At 35.3% G+C, this 12,882-nt stretch overlaps 1 protein-coding gene across 2 annotated transcripts in view; it reads right to left on the bottom strand.

Moving 5' to 3' along the window:
• yl (Putative vitellogenin receptor yl) overlaps positions 1-12,882 on the bottom strand; it is a 107,669-nt gene that overhangs the window by 56,621 nt on the left and 38,166 nt on the right. For both annotated transcript variants that reach the window (XM_014436069.2, XM_067050868.1), the window contains 3 exons: positions 3,690-3,884; positions 2,409-2,691; positions 312-570 (listed from right to left, as the gene is read on the bottom strand). In XM_014436069.2, the coding sequence (XP_014291555.1) occupies positions 312-570; positions 2,409-2,691; positions 3,690-3,884 (737 nt within the window). The remainder of the gene's footprint in view (positions 1-311; positions 571-2,408; positions 2,692-3,689; positions 3,885-12,882) is intronic.

Raw genomic sequence — 12,882 nt, 5'->3', positions numbered from 1 at the left:
TAAATTTAATCAAGTAATGATTCGACTGTTCATTATGTTTTTATACTTTTTATCATCAGATTTGCTCACATAATCAGAATAATTGAGAGGGTCCCATAATATAACTTGAGGACCATTAATTATCGAAATCATAACCTGGGATATGATGATTAAAAAATAAAATATTCAGGCCCTCAGGAATTTAATGGTATCTCAGGAAAGTAATGGCATGGAAGAGATTAAAGAATAATAGTGCAATTTAAATATGCGTGAATTACAACATGTACTATCACCTTCACTAGGAATAATAACTAGATATTTTACTGACTCACCCATGTTCTAACACTAATGCTATATCATTAAGACCTTCATTTAGATCTCGTATTAGTGTTAATCGGTGTTTGTTTTGTAGGTTCATAACTTCAATAGTTTTTTTCTCATCATCGATCCAATATAGATTATTTTCATAATAGTCAACATCCATACCAACAACTCTACCAATGTTGTGTTCAATTAATGGCTCTGACTCTAGAGTTTTCCAGTCGACTGAAAAAATTTTTCGTCTAACCAAATCACTAACAATGATTTTATCTAGAAAAATTAAACAATAATTAATTTTTTACATATATTAAACACATACAGAGATTCTGTTAAATAATAGAGTATTTATTATGTTTTTAAAAAGGATTCCTAAATTGTTCAAAAGATAGTTGATTCTAATGTAATCATTGTAACTAAATTATGTACAATGATTTAGTAGTAAATTAAATAATATTTTTTTTTTAAATTAAATTAATTGGTTAGTTTTGTTTATACCTAAATTTAAATACATGTGTAAAAGAGATATTAATTTAATTAAGTGTAATTATTGTAAGTGTCTGTTTCTGATTGCCTAGCAACCCGCCCTGAGATTAAGAGTCTTTTATATTATAAAATTTAAATAAAATTCTATTGTCTGTAAATATTTAAGTTTTTAATTTAAACCCTAGCTATCTCCTTTAAATTTGAAATTAGTTTAAAACGTATAAAATTCTTTTTTCTTTTATTTTAAATAATTTTGTATTATAACAATATATATTTGGGGGGTGACAGTAGCAGTGTGGTAACGCAACAACAGGGGTTTATCTCGCCATCTCAAGGATGGACTCTGGTTTAACTGCACTTAATTTGAGCAAAGGTGTTGAATCAACGGTCATGTCACAAAATGAACGACTGGCAGAATGGAAAAGCAAGTCTCTACATGGGAGATTCTATAGCTAACTGAACGAAGCCTCCATAGACAAAGAAATATCAGTTGAATGGTTAAAATCTGGAAGGCTATACTCCAAAACAGAGGAAATTATGGTTGCTATTATCAGGCAATCGTTACAATGGATTATGGTCTGACTGCACTGAACCTGAGAAAAGCGGATGAACTGACCATTGTTTTAGAAAAAGAACGACTGGTGGAATGGAAAAGCAAGTCACTGCATTGGAGATTCTACAGGCAACTGAAGCCTCCATAGACAAAGAAAGATCAGTTGAATGGCTAAAACCTGTAAGGCTATTCTCCGAGACAGAGGGATTTGTGGTTGCCATTCAAGATCAGGTTATTGCCACCAGATCATATAGGAAGCATATGCTAAAAGATGCAACAGCACTGGATAAGTGTCAGATTATGCCCGGTGGCGCTGGAATCAATCCAACATATCACAGGTGGATGTGGAGTGTTGGCTGGTACTGAATATTTACAGAGGCATAACAATGTGGCCAAAATTTTACATCAGGCCCTGGCGATAAAGTACAAGTTAATTGATGATAAGAGCCCATACTACAAGTACCACCCAAATAGACTCCTCCACAAAGGTCCTCTCAAGCTCTATTGGGATGAATCAATAATTACGGACCATACAGTACGCCATAATAAACCAGATATCCTTCTTATTGATCTAAGAAAAAAGAAAGCGGAACTTATTGATGTCGGAATCCCAAACGATAATAAAATAAGCTCTACTGTGGGAGAAAAACTAAGGAAATATTAGGAATTGGCGATTGAATTGAAGGAACTGTATCACTTGGAGGGAGTTACCACTACTTCAATCATTATATCCACCAATGGTCTCGTACCAAAATCCACAGTGCCAAGCGTGAATGGTTTGGGAGTGCCTATTGATATACTAAGAGAGGCTCAACAGTGGGTTCTCTTAGACATAGCACATATAATGCGAAGATTTTTAAATATTTAAATCAAAGGGTGTGTGTGCATGCGTGTGTGTGTGCACGCATGTGCACAATAGATTAGATAATTAGATAATAATTACAATCTTATACAATATAATAATTACAATATATACAATATTGAGAGAACTTGATAAAATTAAACAAAGAAATATATTATTTACTGCTGTTTATTCTGATAAAATCATAATGTCAAAATTAATCTGATTTACCTGAATTTGGATCATAAGCTAGAGCACCTATTTTCCTTAATATTGTTAGTTTAAAATGGTCTGAAACAAATCCTCCAAATTTTTTGTGTTGGATTTTGAAGATCTGCTGTCCAGAACCCACAATTATAGTTTGAAGTGGTTTATCCTCAATACATGTATGATGATCTCTGCTAAGTTTTTTGTGATATGGGCAAGCACAAGAATATTCCAACTCATTATCTGCATTTTTTGGAGCTATTAAGCATATATCAGAGCATTGAACATCAAAGCATGGATTAATAACCTAAAAAAATATATATATGTATTTAATCAAAATATTGTATAGTTTGAAATAAAAAGAATATTTAACATTTGAAAGCTGTTAAATATTGTGTGAATCAGGATGTAAATATTAGCAAAGATAAAAAGAATTGTTTTGTACTATTTTGCAGTACACTCTGACTGCAAGGGTAGTAGGTACAGAGCTAATAAACATGAAATTTTCAATCTTACAGAACACCTGCAAGAATGGTCTATACTTCATAAAACATGTTAAATAAAAATTATATTGTGAACAACATCCTTGTATATTATTCATCGTCTTCAGACTTATATTTAACTGCACACCAAACCACTTCCTTTGATATATTTTTCCTAATTCATTCCTCCTTCCGATGGAATTTATTCCTTCCTTCATTTGTTGTTCTAAAATCTTTCCAACCTTCAAATCCTACATCTTTAATCACTTCCCATCCGCTCAATTTCCAAATAATAACAATTTTATGTTTCAAATGAAATTTATCATAAATATTAGTGGGTGTTTTTAGGATTTATATATGATTTGTAGGTATGTATATATAATTATCATTACTTCATCTTTCTTTTTATTTTATTACTACCAGAAGATAACTTATTATTTATGATTAGTTAGATTTATTTTTTGTTGTCATTTATCCTTTTTTTATTTCTTTTGTATTTGATGTTTCTGATTATCATTTAAATATTTTAAATATGTATATAAATATTAATTGATCATTGTTAATTATCATATGATAATATCTATAAATCATAAAGTAACTATGGATTAAATTTTTCTCACCTAAGGACATATTAACTATAATTTTCGCCTCCTAATCAGTATTCTTTTTTTGCTTCTTGATTCCTTCAAGAATTGTTGCCACCATTTTTCTCCAACCCCACCTCTATTCCCATTCTTGTTATTCTTTAGTCATTGCTGCTGGGAATATCAATGTTTTCTAATAGGAATGGTAAAGCTACTGTGAAATTAAAAATTATACTTACTTCTTTTATCATGCTAGGATGGTATACATGGATACCATAAATCTTGTGATCTCTTTCCTTTATTATTGTATGGCAATCTTTACCAGAAAATTTATTGCAGGATACAATTTGGTCACTGTCCCAGTCACTCCAGTAGATTCTATCTTCAAAAATATCAATAGAAAAGGGATGTTTCACAGCACTGGATGGTACTTTCTACAATTACCATAAAGAACAGTTTTACTTTTAAATAAATTTATAGGGAATTTCAAGATATAAGGTGGATCTACCAAAATATTAAACAAAAAACATGGGTTGTTCTTCTATAAAACCAATAGCATAATAAAAGCTTGATTTAGAATCCACTAAGAGGTTGATTTATTAATCAATGGATACAGCTTATTAAAAGTTTGTCGTTTGAAAAAATTCTGTGAACAGCAGCGGTCAGTGGTAAATCAGCTCAGCCTGTACTAAAACATGGTTCATTTGGAAGAAAAGGAGAGACATTGATTATTTTTTTGGAACTGATGGGGAAAGATCCATGTTGTGTTTATTCTAACTGTAACACCTGAATTCACATCTTTTCAAGAACAAATCCTATGTGCTACCATTGACTTGAAATTTCAAAGAAACACACTATCAATCCTAAAGTAAATATTTTGCCACTAGCCAAAACATTTCCATCAACATTTATATTGTGACATTTGTCTTAATCAGCATTCGTTATTTTTCCTTATCTACAACTACAAGCTTCCACTAGGATGAACTTTTGTACCTATTCTCCCATTAAAATCCTTTTATACCCACATAATTTAGATACATATATTTCTGTATATGATTTCATCCAAAAATATTACTACCTGTTAAGCAATTAATTAAAAGTTATCTATTACTTCTTTCATTAGAGTGAAAGAACAGTCTGGTCTGATCTTTGCCAAATGAAACACAATTTACTACTAGTTGTTGATATCCAATTTAACAGCAAATCTTGAATTTATATATGAATTCCTTAGTCTATGAAAACCCAAAACATACACTATACCATTCCTAATGACTAATCCCTTTAATAAAAAAAAATATTGATGAAGTGTTTATCATTGACCATAGATTCTATGTAAGGAAAAGATGGTCAGGGGTGTGGTCAATGATAGTAAACACTAATAAGTAAAACTTGTTTTGTTTGTGCAGACATTAGGGCATGAATTTCAGGTCTTCATTAGCACTGAAAACAAGATAACAAAAAAGATATTGAAAATATATTGAAAATAAAGAAATAGTACAACAAGAAATTAAGGAGATAATAAATGATACTAAAAGAAGATAATATTGCAAAAGTAAGAATTTATACCAAAAAAAATTAAAATTAACATAATCAGAATTGTGAGAAAGTAAAAGATATACATGATACAATTAGAAAAATGAAAATATACAGATAAAATTAACAAAATAATGAAGTTATATAGTTCAAAATAGGGTAAGTAGTATAGATGTTAATGATAAAATGTATTTAGCAGGAGTGAATAATGTATTTAAGGAAAACTGAACCCGCAAGGGCTTGTGGATGCATTCCACTGGTGGGGATTAACGATCCTCCGATCTCCTGAATTCAGTAAAGAGCACATTTACACATAATAGAACAGTATACTATTCACAAACACTGACACTAAGTACAAATACATTACATACCCCAGGATCGCCTCTCCTGGGAAGACTCAATGATGGGAGTATAGGTGGCAACCTGTTGTTCCTGGGCAAGGAGCCTCCATCACTGGGCTAATCACCCGTATGGAGTATAAATGATTCAAAGGAACTTATGCAGCCTCGAATTTGGACAGTTTAATGGTTACGAACAAGGCAGGAACAAGGAACTAAGATTTGCAACTGTGAATATAAGATTGCGCACAGGAAAGGAAAAGGAGCTAGTGGAGGAAATTAAAACACACAAAGTAGACATAATAGGGCTATGTGAAGTGAGGAAAAGAGGAAGTGGTCATCAAACATGACCTAATGGGTATAACATAGTGTACTCTGGTGTTGGTCTGAGAGACAGAGCAAAGGAAGGAGTAGCATTTGTGATGGGGGACAAAATGTATAAGATGGTAGAATCCATAGTGGTCAGTAAAACTACTGTTATACAGGTATGCGCCCTGATAGAAAACACAATAGCCTTCGACAAGGTTCAGTTCAATGAAGATCTCCAAAGGACAGTAGATGATGCTAGGAACAAAGGCAGAATGATAATGGTAAGCTGGGATCATAACACTCGGACTGGAAACGATAAAGTGAATACACATGGAGTGATGGATCCGTGGGAAGGAGAAAGTATGCTCAATAGTAATGGCCAAAGATTCATAGAATTCACCATAGAAAATAATATGCTCATAGGCAACTCTTGGTTTAATCATTAAACGATCAACAAGATCACCTTTGAGAACAGAGGAGAACAAACCATAAGGAAGAGCATCATTAATTATTTTATAATCGACCAGGACCTAAGAAGGCTCTTCACTGATATAAAGGTCATAAGGAAGGCAGAACTAAGCACAGATCACAAACTACTTATAGCAGATACAAAAATAGTCAAACCAAGAAAGAGATTCAGCAAATTATATGATCGGATTGATGTATGCAAGCTGAAAATGAAAAATAAACAAGAAGAATACCAGTCACTGCTCGAAAGTCGCCTCCAAGTAGTAAACGGGGAGAGTACGCTGGATAATCTCTGGAAGGTAATTAAGAACAGTATTCTGAGTACAGCAAGTGAAGTATGTGGAGAACAAAAAATAAGACCACATACCAAGAAAACAAGATGGTGGAACGATGATGTCAAAAAAAAGTGTCAAGCTAGATTACCTATTCATTGGGATGAATATGTCAGAAACCGAAATGAAACTGAAGGAATAATCAAACTAGCTAAGACGAGGACTTGGGAGAAGATTGGTCAAGAGTTTGAACAAAACCATAGAGAAAATATTAGGAAGTTCTGGCATATTACAAAAACCTTGGAGGGTAAGAGGTCAAAACTTGTCTGGAACGTTAAAGATATGCATGGGAAGTTGGTGACCGAAGAAAAGGAAGTGCTGGAAGTCTAGAGACAGTTCTTCCAGAGAAAATTTAGAATGGAAGAATGTCTTTACCATAACTACAGAGACTGCAGAAGAAGAGGTAGAGTAGAAGACACCTATCCTGAAGATATGGATGATGCGATCAGGGAAGACGAGGTGGAGTTGGTAGTCAACAAAATTCAGCTAGGAAAAACTCCAGAACCAGATGGCAATGAATTGATTAAATGCCTTCAAATACTGGCCAGAAGATTTGGGACCTTAAATTGCTGCCACGAGAATGGGAAAACATCATAATCCCAATTAACAAGAAAGGTAATCAAAGCGATTGTGGTAAATATAGGCCAGTAGTGTACAAAATATGCACTAGGATATAAGAGCAGAAGACTGTGGGGTATTGTGGAACAAGATATTGCAAAAGAGCAAGTAGCTTTCAAACATGGAAAACAGACCCAGGACCACATTTTTTCCCTTGAGAATGATAGTAGAGAAAGCGTGGGACCGAAGAAAGTCAGTCTATTTGGCATTCCTGGATCTGAGGGTCGCTTTTGACTCAGTCCAGAGGCAGGAGATAGGGGACATACTAATAACAAGAAGAGTGCCAGTAAATTTGGTATGTGAAATAAAATTAGTTTACCAAGACCCAAAGGGCATTTTAAGACTTAATGATCAGACATTATGTTATGGCCTTTCCACTACTACAGCCTAAGTTCACTACTGTTTGTCCTCCTTTATGGATGAGAAATGGAGGGTGTATAATCATAATAAGTAAAGATGGTAAAATAGACCAGGAGGTTCTAAATCGAGTGAAGAAGGCTAATGGAGTGTACCATCAGATTTCCAAAACTCTTTAATCTCAAATAGGCAAGCAAGAAGTAAGCAGAAATGCCAAAATACGGATATAATTCGTGTTCATCCCAGTCCTCCTGTATGGGTAAGAAAGCTGGACAGCCCTCGGCAAGCACGTAGGAAGGATAATGTCAGCAGAAATGAGATTCCTCCAAAGAATAGTTTATAAGACCAGGAGAGACTGTTAGAAATGAAAGGATTCGGGAGGATCTGGCTGTGAAATCAGTGTGCGACACCATGAAAGAGTGGCAACTGAAGTGGTATAGACACATCTGTAGAATGAACAATATCAGAAAAGCCAGGTGGTATTTGGAAGCAAGGCCGAAAGGAAGGCAGCTTTGTGGCAGACCCAGGTGCATGTCCTCTGAGTACATTGGAAAACTAGGGGCTACAAGAGGATGCACCATCCCAGAGATGAGAATACTAGCCAGGGACAGGGTTTCCATGCTTGATGGCACACAGGAGTTAGAGGAAGAAGAATAAAGAAAAGAAGAAAACTGAGAAACAAAGGATTAAAGAGAGAAGAGGGGTGTGAGAGTGAGAAGAAAGATGAAAATTAAAACAAACAGTGAACAATTATCTGGTTTTTTTTATTTTTAGCCTTGGTGAAGGACTGAAATTTAGGCTGAAACACTGGTACAAATAAAATAAGTTTTACTTACAAGTGTTTAGTATTACAGACCACCCTCCTGACCATCTTTTTCTCACACAAAAAAATTATGAAAAGAAGGGAAGCAGTAATGAATGTAACAGAACAAAAAGAGTTGTAAGCTTAGATGCACTGATTAACCAGCAGTTATGGGTCTTTCAAAGCACATTGTTATCAAATCCAATTTACTGCCAATACATTTTTTTTAAAAAAAATCATAATTCCTTTCCTTTTGTATTGCGAATAAAACCTAAATTCTTTGAAACCCTATCCAATTAACATGACAATCTTAATGATCATATTTAATGGCCAGTCTGGCTCTGGCCATCACACTGCGTACATATCATCTGTGCTATAGTGTTCATAAACAATTTTTCATTGCCTCCTTCCTTCAATTCATATTGATCATTTAGTTCAACTACTGTGAATAGAGTATATTAGTGGATAAAGCTGTTTTCTGATGAAATAAAACTGTTTTTAAGCTGTATTTTAATAGAAAAACAGCTGGAACTTTATGATACAGACATGGAGACCAGGGATTAACAGTAAACATTGAGGTAACCAAAACGATTAAAGACTGTTGACTGCCCCCACTACAGCAGCATCACCCTACCACCAACCCCTCTACAGATTTCTCATATTTTTATTCATATATTAGTTCCTATACATTCTTATACGAAAACTAAAAAGGCAGTATGCCCGATCTGTAAACAGGTGGTTGTCAGAGAGGACAAGTTAGCACTAGCCTGCAACTTGTGTAAAAGTTTACACCATAATAAATGCTGTAATCACACAATAAAAGAAACAAATCTGGAGTTGTCCCTCATGTCAGAGTTCGGCCAAGTCAGGGGCTAGACAATATAGTACCCAGCAGAAGCATGGAGGAAAATATAACAGCCATACTTATAGAAATTGAAAAGATATACCATACTTAAAATATGTTAAAAACGTTATTAATCCACAAGGAGAAATAATAGAGACTTAAGACTATGGAGGCAAGAGCCAAAAGGCAATTTAATTGAAACAATAATTTAAAACAACAAATTAAAAATATGGAAACTAGAATAAATCAGGCCGATCAAGGCCAGCTCACCCACTCACTCGAAATCAAAGCATCCCGGTGAAAACAGGAGAAACACCAGAGGGTATAATACGTTTGATTGGAGCAGCACTGGGAGTAAAGCTCAGTCTACAAGACCTAGACGCGATGGAACGAAAAAGGCCCAGAGGAAAGGACCCTCGCCTGCCTGCGATAGTGGTGCGATTCGTTCGCCAGACTGTCCGCGACAAGGTGATTTGGCACTGAAAGGTGAAAAGAGATTTCACTACAAGGCATCTCGGCTGGGACAGCGACCAACAGATAGGCAAAGAGATGACCCCCGCCTATAGACACCTGTACTGGCTGGTGAGGCAGGTGAAGACAGCCGGCAGATTGAGGTACGTCTAGTTTGCTCGAGGGAGAGTCAGATGTTGCCATGAAGATGGCCAACCTGTCAACATCATTAATACAACTGAGGATCTGGAAGCCTTTCACTGGAAGCCCAATCCCTTCCGGCACATTATGATGAATTTCTGGATTATTTCCTCCAAAATTTTTACCAAACTATTGCCATCTCAGAAACGTGGTTTAAACCCAATATCCCAACTTTCTCCATCTCCATCACCAACTATACCCTCCTTTGTCATGACCGAATGGACCATACTGGTGGTGGAGTTGCTCTATACATTCATGAAAGTCTGAGGGCCAAAATCCTTCTAAAGTCTCCTTCCTTTGACATTTGGAATACATTTTTGTGCAACTTACTTCAAACTCCTTTTCCCTCTATATTGTCATTTACCACTCACCTCGAGTTCGTTTTGATGATACATTCAAATGTAGATCTTGCTTCCTTTCATATACTCCTCTCTTCCAAAAAATAATAATATCAGGGGATCTCAACACCAACCTTCTCACAGACTTTCCCGATCGATCATACCTTATGGACCTAATTTTCTCCCTAAACCTTTATATTGTTCCCTATTGTTCCCTACCAATCCACATATCATACCCAGTCCACCGATACCTGGCTTGATGTATTTATTATTGATTCCCCACAGTACCTTTCATCCTCCTCTCAAATTTCTATGTCTTTTCATTCCTCCCATGACCTCATCAAAATTTCCTACAATGTTCCCACTCCCTGTGTTTTACAATGTTCACTGCTTATACCATAGAAAATTAGTTGGCAAAACCTTGATTCCTTAACCATAGAAAACATTGGTCCCTATCTAGATGAAATTTCCCTCTCCTTAAAACCTATCTATTCACTTTTATCCATTGACGATATGGTCAAATGCCTATCCTCCAATCTCTATTAATTCCTAAACCAACACGCTCCTCATAAAATCCATACCTTCAAATGCTCTCCAGCTCTCTGGATCAACTCAGAAATAAGAGATTTAATGATAAGACGAGATGCGGCTAGAAGACGCTTCACCAGAATTTCAGAGCACTATTCCACCTTTAAGTCCCTCCGAAACCTTACCCAAACATCCTTACGCCATGCCAAGGAGCAATACTTTCACAACATCCTATCCCAAGCACCTGATTCTAAATCCAAATGGAAAATCCTTAAGAACCTCTTCGTTATAAGCTCTAAATCCTGTCCATATTACCCAGTCGATCCTGATGAGCTTAATGCTTTCTTTGCTACTGCTCCTCCTCCATATATCACATATTTAGTAGGTTTTAGAAAAAACTCTACTTAATCCTTTTCAATCCGGTTTCACTATCAACATTCCATACAATATCTCTAATCGGCTTTATTAAAAATATCCCAAGACCTCCAATCCTCAATAGACAATCATCAAATATCAATTTTCGTTCTTTTTGATTTTTCGAAAGCATTTGACTCAGTTAACCATAAAAGATCCTCCTCAATAAACTTCAAAACCTTTTCATGTCAAATAGTATCCTAAAGTGATTCCTTTTCTTCCTGTCCCATCGTCCCCAAACAGTCATCATTCTGAAAAACCTCTTTCCTCTCCCCTTCTTCTGACATGAGGTGTTCCTCAGGGGTCCTCACTTTCACCAACCCTCTTCTCCATTTATATCAACGATCTTTCTGATTCCATTCACCATACACAATACCACTTATATGCAGACCATCTCCAAATCTATCTATCCTTCCATCCATCTGAGATGCGTTAGGCCATCTAAACGATACAAGATATTGATAGCATTAATGTATGGGCGTTTAACAATGATTTGGACCTGAATGCTAAAAAAACTAAAGGCCATTCTTATTGGTTCCAAGCGCCTCCTTCATTCCCTCCCTTACTATCCTCTACTCTTCCTTAACAACTAACCGATTCACTTCTATCCTATAATAAAAAACCTTTGAGTCACTATCAACCTACACTTCTCCTGGAATAATCACATTTCCCAAATCACACATAAATCCATAACTGTACTCGAACAACTCCTAAGATTCTGTAATTCCATTGCTCAGAACACCTGTCAGCTCCTAGTATCCTCTCTCATCTTCCCCCCACTTCGACTATGGTTCCTTGGTCTATGGAGGGCTATCTGCAGGACTAGAGTTGAGACTGAAGAGACTAATGAACTGCTTTGTAAGATTTATCTTTGGGTTTCCAAGGCGCTCTCAAGTCTCCCGCTGGTATACCGAGTTAAAGTGGCTCAATCCAACATCCCGAAGGTAATACCTCCTTGGTGTTTTCCTATTCCAAGTTCTTAAAATCAAAAAACCTACCTATATCCTTAATCTCCTCACTCTTCATTCATCCATCCACTCATTAAACATCACATCCCGACTGATTGATTTATATACTCCCTCCTGTATAACCGCCTTCTTCAGCAAATCCTTTGTCATACTTGCAACCTCCTTCTGGAATTCTCATCCCATCTCCATTCGCCAATCCTCATCCATTCTTTTCTTTAAACAACACCTATTCCTTCACTAATTGTAAAACCAAACCTCCACATCATTGTAATCAAATAAATAGCCATACATTGATTAACATTATAAACAGAAGTTAAGCCAATATCCCAATGTAATTTAATTTTACTTACTGGAAATGACATTGTAACTGTAACATTGAAACTTGTAAATGCTTGTCAGACAAAAATCTTAATTTATCAACCATGTATTTATTCTTAGGGAACATATGTCACAGAATAAAATTGTTTTTTTCATTTCATATCTTCTATTGTCAAGACTATCTTTGTCTCAGTCCTAAAATTATTCTTTTTGCTTTCACCTAAAAATCATACCTTCCGATACTACCTAAATTACAGAGTGATCATTCATTAAATTACATTCAATCTAAGATCTTGAAGATTTTTCAACTAACTTTCTCCCAGCGAAAAAACATATGTGACATTTCCTGTTATATATATTGCGCTTTAATTAAAGGAACTAGTTTCATCATCTCCCTCTTTTTGAAACCCACCTGTTTTTCCTTATGTTTATTTTTATTATTCTATAACTACCATCACACTATATGTATTTTGTATGAAAAATCTAGCTCACTGTACTGTGTGGTGTTTGACAGAATATTTGTTTTCCAAACATGGTTTGCGTGTATCAGAAAATTACAATACTTGCTAACATTATTATTCATATGGCCCTAAGATTCCTTTATTAAAACAAAA

Source organism: Halyomorpha halys, unplaced genomic scaffold, assembly GCF_000696795.3.
Source record: "Halyomorpha halys isolate HHAL.00 unplaced genomic scaffold, Hhal_1.1 Scaffold1764.1, whole genome shotgun sequence".
Classification (NCBI taxonomy): domain Eukaryota; kingdom Metazoa; phylum Arthropoda; class Insecta; order Hemiptera; family Pentatomidae; genus Halyomorpha; species Halyomorpha halys.
This window is presented reverse-complemented; position numbering and strand designations above follow the sequence as displayed.